The sequence below is a fragment of the Lotus japonicus genome, chromosome 3 (genome assembly GCF_012489685.1).
Source record: "Lotus japonicus ecotype B-129 chromosome 3, LjGifu_v1.2".
NCBI lineage: Eukaryota > Viridiplantae > Streptophyta > Magnoliopsida > Fabales > Fabaceae > Lotus > Lotus japonicus.
The window spans coordinates 19,490,614-19,498,852 of record NC_080043.1 but is presented as its reverse complement, the minus strand read 5'-3'; the positions used below and the strand labels follow the sequence as shown (position 1 = coordinate 19,498,852).

Sequence of the window (8,239 nt, the reverse complement as noted above, 5' to 3'; positions counted from 1 at the left end):
CTGATTGTGAATTTCCAAAAATCAACCCACTGATGCCTCTAATTTCCTTATATAATTCACTCATGGTAGAGTGAATTCACACATTCAGTTTTCTGTAGTATCTATCTCTAGGTCTCTTCCTCTTCATTCTGCTAAGTGCTAACGTATCTATCTCCTCTTCATTCTTTCATATCTCTGTTTTCCTTCATTCTTCAATATCTCTGTTTCACTCAATGGCAACTGGTGGTGCTGAAAATGGTGGAGCTGGTGGCAGTGGCACAGGAAATGGAGATGAGGGTGGTCCTAGTAGAGTTTCCTGTGTTAGAGGAAAGGCTAAAGTTCAAAAAAATGCTCCAAATTTTGTTAAATGATGTGACTTACAACATATCTATGCCATTTTTTTTATTTTTATATTTATGGTAGAATCTTACGATTCAATTTACGATTATACGATTTTGAACCCCCTCTCCGATTCTACGTAGAATCTAGCTTTTCACAACATTGAGTGTAACCCTTCTCCTCACCATGCGTTGGCAATCCTTATTAATTTGGGATGTGAAGGATTTTCTTTCCAGGCAATGAGAACTTCGTTTGACACTTTGACTCATACTCTTAGAGAGGGTAATGCGATTTATTTAAGTTCTCTAGTAGTCTCTTTTGCTCAAGAGTAATTCTCCTATGTTTTGCTTTGTTTTTTTCCGGTTTTTGGCGTTAAAAAATTAGAAATCCTTTGGAAATGTAATTGATACTTAATCTCAAGTATTTGAGAATAACATGTTGTAGACATGACTCTCCCATTTCTTCTCTAATTTAGAGGCTTGTGTTGTCCTCTCTTTATGGATAACTAATATGTCAATTTCAATACTCATTTTTATGTGTCGTTACATGACAATTATTAGACTAAGAAAACACTTATTGATATTGACAATAATAAGGAGACTTTTTCCACCCACATCAGATCAGATTCATTGCCCTCACTTAAGGAAGGGGTAATTAGGATTGAGCTTGAGAAACCTCCCATTCTCATTGTTGAAATCAATGACCTCTGTAAATCCTAACACTTCTATTATTGTTGGAGCTCTCCTCATAAGACCCTTGTATGTTTTTCACCTTCTTTTCGTCCTTCTTCTTAAATATGCGATACACAGCCCAATTTTCCATCTAATATACAAAAGTGAGTGATAAGATAATATTAATGATAAATAAAAAATGTAATCAAATTTGGTAATGGCCCAATCTACACACTAAAACTTCTCATGAAAAACCTTATCAATTTGGAAAAATAGTCATTATTCTATGCTTTCTTTACCTTAGATGGGTTAGCTAATAACACAAGACGGAACTCATGCATCATCCATTTAGTCCTTCTGGTACAAGCTCCTTGAACCTCCCAAAAAATTAGGGTGTTTCTCTTCCCAATCACCTCATTGTTTTGGGGGATAAGAACATCTTTGCCTTTCTCCACCACCTTCCACAAGCCACTCCCTGCAACTCTCATATCAAGGCTTTCAAGGTCACGTCCCATGGTGTTGTAGAAGAAGTACTTGCGCTCATTAAAAATCTTTCCATCTACAAATATCGATAGTCAAACCCAAATTAAATTCAAAACAACATCTTGGTTCAATTCCCACTTGAAAACAATTACAAAAATTAACATTTCATAAAACATGACAAAAAAATGGAATTTTCCGTGACAGAACACAATGTTGGGTTAGCACAAAGGCCATAAAAGATTAAATGGTTCATGGAACAATGAAAGACGAGAGAAATAAAAAAAAGTACACCAACCTTCTCCGGGAAGCCTCCAAGGCTCAATCTGAAAAACATCAAAACTGGGGATTATTTGAACAGGAAGAATTTGAGCAAAAACCCTCCTCTTCAAGTAAAAATCCACAAGAACCTCATCAGTAGGATCAGACATGTACCCAGGTAGCAACTTAACACTCCCATCCTCATCATAAGTTATAAGGTTCTCCTGTATCTCAAATGATGTCATTGTAGCAACTTATCTGAAGTATTCAGGCGAATCTCTGCAAGAAACTCATGGTGGTAGGACAACAATTTATAGTGGCAAGATATGTCCAGTCATCCATGTTTTAGGTTAGGGAGAGTGTTATAGATGAGAGAGAGAAAGAAGGAGAGATAGAGGGAGAGAAGGATATAGATCTAGACATGCATTATTTATTACCTAATTTTTATGATATTATATTATTTAGGAAATTTATTATAATAAATTAAATTAATAGTTTTCCTTAAAGGTAAAATACAGTCCCCTCCCATAAATCTTTGGTCAGTTTGGTGATAGAAGTTTTTCTTTATGTTATGTTTTTTATCCTTCACATTTCAAGTTTTTCTATCCCCTGTGTAATGTCCTTAAATCTTTGGTCGGATAAGTCAACTTTTATAAACATGATAACTTTATATAATAGAAAAATATCATTTTTTTTAAAAAAGTAATATGTTTATTGTAGATATGATTAATATCCATACTTATTCTCAATAGTAATTTATCTTTATTATTTTTTTGAAAGAATTTATCTTTATTATTATTCTTACGTAATTATAATTACATTTATGAAATTATGAGCATAAATGATATTACATAAGAACATGTCATATTATATGTACATTAAATTAAAAACATATTATTGTAACCCAAAAATTAACAACATATTATGAAATACACATAATAAAAATTTCACAATTGGGAATTCTGAACTAATACGAATTAAACTTAAAAATTTAATATGATTATTATGTAATTATAATCATGAAAAATTTGTCATATTAAAATTTTACTATATTTTTTATATATAGTAAATTTTATATCAAATAAAATAAAAGTAAATTTTATTAAATAATCTTTGAATTAAATAAAAATTATTTATTTTGGCTTTTAAAACATACCTTTAAAACATACCATCAGGAAAAAGTTCGTATAACTAGGCTAGAGTCCTTAAATATTTTGTTGGACAAGTCAACTTTTATAAACAGAATAATTTTATATAATATAGAGCCATCAACTTTTAACAAAGTGATATATTCAGTGAAGGTATTATTAATATCTATATTTATTCTCAACAATAATTTATCTTTATTATTATTCTAATTTTTTATAATCATATTTTGTATTATTGACCATCACTGATATTTATTATAATCAAGTTTAGTATTTCATATTTAAAAAAAAAATATTTCTTAAAAACATGTCCTATTTTGTACATTCAATTAAAAAAGTTTTAAGAATTACGCATAGTGAAATTTTCACAATTAGCCTTAAATTGTTTTTTCTTATATCTCTTCTTTATTTTGCAATTGAGTATAAATATGTACCAAAAAACACAATTGAGTATAAATAGATTTTCTTTTTGAAATTGAGTATAAATAGAATTACACCCTTGTTTCTTTATTTCAAATTTAAACATACCATAAATATTCATTTTTTATTTATTTCAAATTAAATGATATTTCACTATTTTTTAAATAGATCAGAGTTAACTTGTCAAAATGGATGGTGTGGAGTGCGATTTTAGATAAAAATGAGAATGAGTATTATTCTGACAAACCTTTAAAAGAGTGAGTGTATTTTCCTCTTTTCCTCAGTATGTAAATTTTTAAAAATCATATTTAAATTCAGTAAAATACAATTTGTTATACTAAATATTTTCAAATAGAAGATAGATGTTTTCTTCTTGTAACTAAAAATAGAAGATAGATAGATAATAAACATTGACAAATGAAACTCTAGGTGAGAACTATTTTTTTTTTTCATAAAAGACAAATCCATTTTACATACGTTAACCAATTCAATAAATTGACACATCAGTGATATTTACAAAATGTGAAGACTACTTAAAAGTTATATGGTAAGAGTCTCATCAGTTATCAATTGAGTTTAGGCACTGAGTTCATAAATCACGTGTATTTTAGTCCGTACTTTGCACGTACAATGCACAAAAAATAATTTTCAAAATATTATTATATTAAAAAATTGTTTTTTGTTGCACCAACAAAATGTTCAATGGCTAGAAAATAGACAAAACTTCTCACTTGCCATAGTGGAAATGGAGCAGTTTGGGATTTTAGCAGTAAGAATGCAAGCGGTTGATCAAGTGAGACAGAAATCAGTTAAAGGCTTGAACTTGAATAAGATAGGAGAAAGGTACACAGGCCTCAAGCTCACAATAAAAATATTTGGCAAAGGTTCTATAAAGCCTACACGTGCAAAAAAATCGTCTAATAGCTCGTCCCTTGAATATAGGGAAAGCGATTAACGCTAGAAGAACCAGAAGAAACAAGAAGCTCGACTTAACCAAAGCTTCTAGGATGATCAGAGGAACTACCTTCCAACACCTCGTATGAAATGTAATTATGTCCGAAAACGCGAGTAGTGGCGGGGGTTACCAACTACTTTAGGTTAGCCGAATTTGTCTCTATAAATATAGGAATGGTCATTTGTACACAACACAACTCATCGATCGATCAAACTACAAATTTTTTGCATATACCTTTTCGTTAAAATTTCAATGCCTTTACTTTTTAACCTTTAAGATCTATTTATAGTCTTTCATTCATTTACCTTTTCAGCACTTTATTTATTCAGCTTTACGTCATTTATTTTCAGCCGATTTAAACCTTTCTTTATCTATTTTCGTCTTACCTTAGTTAGTAGTCATCATTTCGATACAAACTCTTCAATAACAATTATTAGGTGTTTTTGGAGTGTCTTAGGAATCTGAATTGAGGAACAAAGTTCCTTCCTCAAGTAACCGCTTGATTAGGGAATCATTGACATTGGTTTTTCAGTCAACCTAAACAATTACCTAGTCGCCAAAACTATTTGTAAACCAACAAATTGGCGCGACTAGTTGGACTTGTCTCACTACTCTCAGCCTACCTGGGTTTCACTAACAAGGCAACTCTACCGGAGAAGGCATGTCCACATGCTCTTTGACCCTATAACAGTGAGTCCCCAAAGGAACTCTCCCCCTCCCCTCGCAGGCCCTGAGGAAATAACCCCCAAACCAACACATGAAGAAAAGAGATTGTCACTTCCTTCATGCAGCTCCGAGGTCAAGCAGGGAGTGGTGAAGAAGAGACAGATTCCTCCCATGGAACCAATGTCCCAGGTTCCCTAGCACGGAATCCGGGTGATGAAGTGAGTACAAATCAAGGGGCATATTTCCCCGGCTTCGGTACATAGCGGATGGTCCATCGGTGTTTGAGACGCTCGCTCACTCGTTCGTTCTGATCTATTCTATCCTCGACGTCCACCCTTTATTGGTTAGAAAATGCCGTGCATCGCATCCTCATCTTTGAACTCACCATAGTCTGGTGGCGACGTCCGAGATACCTCCATAGTATCCTTAATCCTCAATCAATTGTCGTTTGTCGGCCACCCAAACACAAGCTTACAAACAATGACGTGCGATAGTCAAATTCCCAACAATTGTATATATATATAGTAGCAAAACAGTGTAACTTCATAAGAACAATAGATCCTATCCCTAAACACAAGCAACACAATGCATATAATCATGTCATATTACGCAGTCAAGTTGTGTTATCATTCCACACAATCAAATGGTAGACATATCAACACATCAAAGTTAATTGCATGGTTGTGCTCGTGCAATGCATGCTTAGAAATAATATGGATAATCGTCTCCTCTCAGGTAGACGAGACTGTCAACGTCACTAAAGAATTTCAACTTAATAAGTCGAACACCTAACTTTCCACCCAACACACAGTTGATCATACAGACTTGCGTATGCCGGAAGATAGTAGCTTCTTGGTACAATTTCATTGAAGGCCCGATCCGAGATTCTCTCTACCTTCGTGAGGCCTGATCTTCTGACTGTCTCAACCACAAAGATATGCATGCATGAGTGCATTGTGGTTAGCCACACAGCGAAATTTCCTCTCAAGAGTACGTGTTTCTAACTAACACCTTTTGTCTCAAAAGTACCCATAGGTAGAAACGTCAGTTTTCCGAACAAATTGCTTCAAGTAAAGAGTTCCTCCCGCACCCTAGTGTCTTCTCACACCATGACAGTTTATCCTCTTGATGACCAAATCTCAAGTTCACTTTCGCTTGTCAACTCTTGGATCGTCGAACTTTCCCTTTTTCAAAACTTTATAATTCCCTGCGTTTTCCTTCTCAAAATTGGTCTCTTTTCTTCTCTTTGTCCAAACTTAGCAAATTTCAAATATTCTCTCCACCCAAGGATAATCTTCCATGAAACGTTTAGATCCTACAACAGCAGCAGTTTTGACCTCTCGTCAGAAACCTACTCGTCAACACTCATAAACACTTCGTGCTCACAATCGATAGTAGGTTGTTGTTGGTTTTTGGCTTTCTTTCCAGCCTTGTAGAGTGATGTTTCCCCTGTTTAGCTAGCTTGATGGTTGCTTTCTTTCTATTGTATTGTATCGGGTGTGGTACCCCTTGTGCCCGTTTTTATTATTATTATATATATATATATTTATTTTCCTTTTAAAAAACATAATTAGTAATGGGATGATCAGATAAATTATAGCAGCACTTTACACAAGCATTCTATACATTCAATCATGCCTCAATATCAATAAATATCTCAATCAAACGTGTTTCAAGTCATCACTCAACATAAGCAATCAATCACAGAACAAAGTAATTCTTTGCAAATAGCTAATAACCAGAAAATTGTCCTCACCTTTGGCGCTTCCTTGACCGTTCTCTCCTTGTTGCGGTTGTCCCACATTCGAAAGTCCCGATTGATGACCCTATTTTAGTAGTGTTTTTAGGGTCATTTCTTTGATAGTTTTGAGTCTTTTTGTTGAGTCTCATGTAGTGTTTCATGCATTCTCATGCATTTTTATCTTTTCTTGAGTCTTTGTTTTGTTTTGGTAATTTTGTAGTTTTATAGGGAGTTTTCTTGCATTTTAAGTTAAGTTTAGGACTTGCATGATTTTCTTTTGTTTTATGAAGGACCTCTTATGCTAACAAGCTCTTTGAGCTTCTGGAATTTTCCTTGTCTTGTTGCTTAAGTTTGCAGATCAGAAACTGAAGGAAAAAGAAAGCCAAGAAGCATGGAATTGAAGGAGGACTTAAGAGGACTTAAAGAGGCTTGAAAGGGGAGTTACAAGAAGCTGAAAAGGTTGTTCCAGCGAAGCTTGAGCGCCTAGGCACTGAGAATTGGCGCCTAGGCGCTAGTGCATTTTCCTGAGGGTCAAGGAAATGGCGCCCAGGCGCTGGGAATTGGCGCCTAGGCGCCAATTAGCTCCAGAGAGCATGTTTTGGGCATGTAATTGGCGCTCAGGCGCTCTGAATTGGCGCCTGAGCGCCCAGACTCGTATTTTTTGTGTATAAATAAGGTTTAGGCCAATTTCTTTGGGGGACTTAGACATTTTACTCATTTTGGATCAAGTTTGAGAGCTGAGGAGAATTTTGGGGCTGTAGGAAGGCTTCCAACTTGTATTTTTCTCAGGTTTTCATTACATTTTCTGCATGAATTCACTAGCCATGAGTGGCTAGTTTCCTTTTTTGCTTTGGGTTAAGAGATTCTATGAAGTTTTAGTTTGTTAAATCCTATCTCTATGCATGAGTTATTGATTTAATCTTGTATTTCAATTCCTTTATGCATGTTTAGCTTTGGTGCACCTTTGCTATAGGCTAGATTATAATCAAATAGAAGTTTGTTATGATTTAGGGACATGAATTGAAATAGATCCTTCTATACTTGCTTCTAGGCATAGAGTGAGGGGAGGGTTTTGTTGGCCTGAATATACATGCTTATAAACCTCTTATGAATGTTTAAGTACACAAGGAATTGGGCTTAACTTTCAGTTTGAGAGAATTACTTTTGTGAGGAATCAACTAGTAAGTACATAGGCTATAACAACAAGAGATAAATCAAGGTGTCACATGCATAGGATAGGTGGACTAAAGTGGATTAGATGATCAACAACCCAAGACAATTTTCTATCAATTGTTATTTACAACATTATCAACATTGCTCTTTTGCAAAACTTTTGTCACAAACAACCAAAACCAATTTCTGAATTTTATTGCTTTAGAAACTTGCAAACTTTAGGCTTAAATCAACAATTCTCACTCACAATCCCTGTGGTTCGATATTTTAAAACCCGGAGGTATTCGTACACTTGCGAATTGACCAACACCGATCTTTAGGCAAAACGTAGCCTAACTTAATTAGTCACTAAGTGACTCTCAATCTCAAAACAACTCGACAAGCTCAAGACAAGGGTTCCTAGGCT

At 34.4% G+C, this 8,239-nt stretch overlaps 1 protein-coding gene across 1 annotated transcript; it reads right to left on the bottom strand.

Annotated features, from left to right (window-relative positions):
• Window positions 1-1,014: 1,014 nt before the first annotated feature.
• Window positions 1,015-1,975, bottom strand: LOC130743731 (NAC domain-containing protein 83-like). Its single transcript, XM_057595959.1, has 3 exons — window positions 1,768-1,975; window positions 1,289-1,548; window positions 1,015-1,140 (listed from the first exon to the last, which is right to left on the bottom strand). Exons 1-3 carry the CDS (start codon window positions 1,973-1,975, stop codon window positions 1,015-1,017), a joined length of 594 nt encoding a protein of 197 aa, XP_057451942.1.
• Window positions 1,976-8,239: the final 6,264 nt, after the last annotated feature.

What these genes read in the sequence shown, in the direction of transcription:
- LOC130743731 (XM_057595959.1), bottom strand. Translation starts at nt 1,975, where the DNA reads ATGACATCATTTGAGATACAGGAGAACCTTATAACTTATGATGAGGAT. An exon ending in TTGGAGGCTTCCCGGAGAAG is followed by an intron (nt 1,549 to 1,767) that starts GTTGGTGTACTT and finishes CGATATTTGTAG; the next exon opens with ATGGAAAGATTTTTAATGAG. An exon ending in TATTAGCTAACCCATCTAAG is followed by an intron (nt 1,141 to 1,288) that starts GTAAAGAAAGCA and finishes TTTGTATATTAG; the next exon opens with ATGGAAAATTGGGCTGTGTA.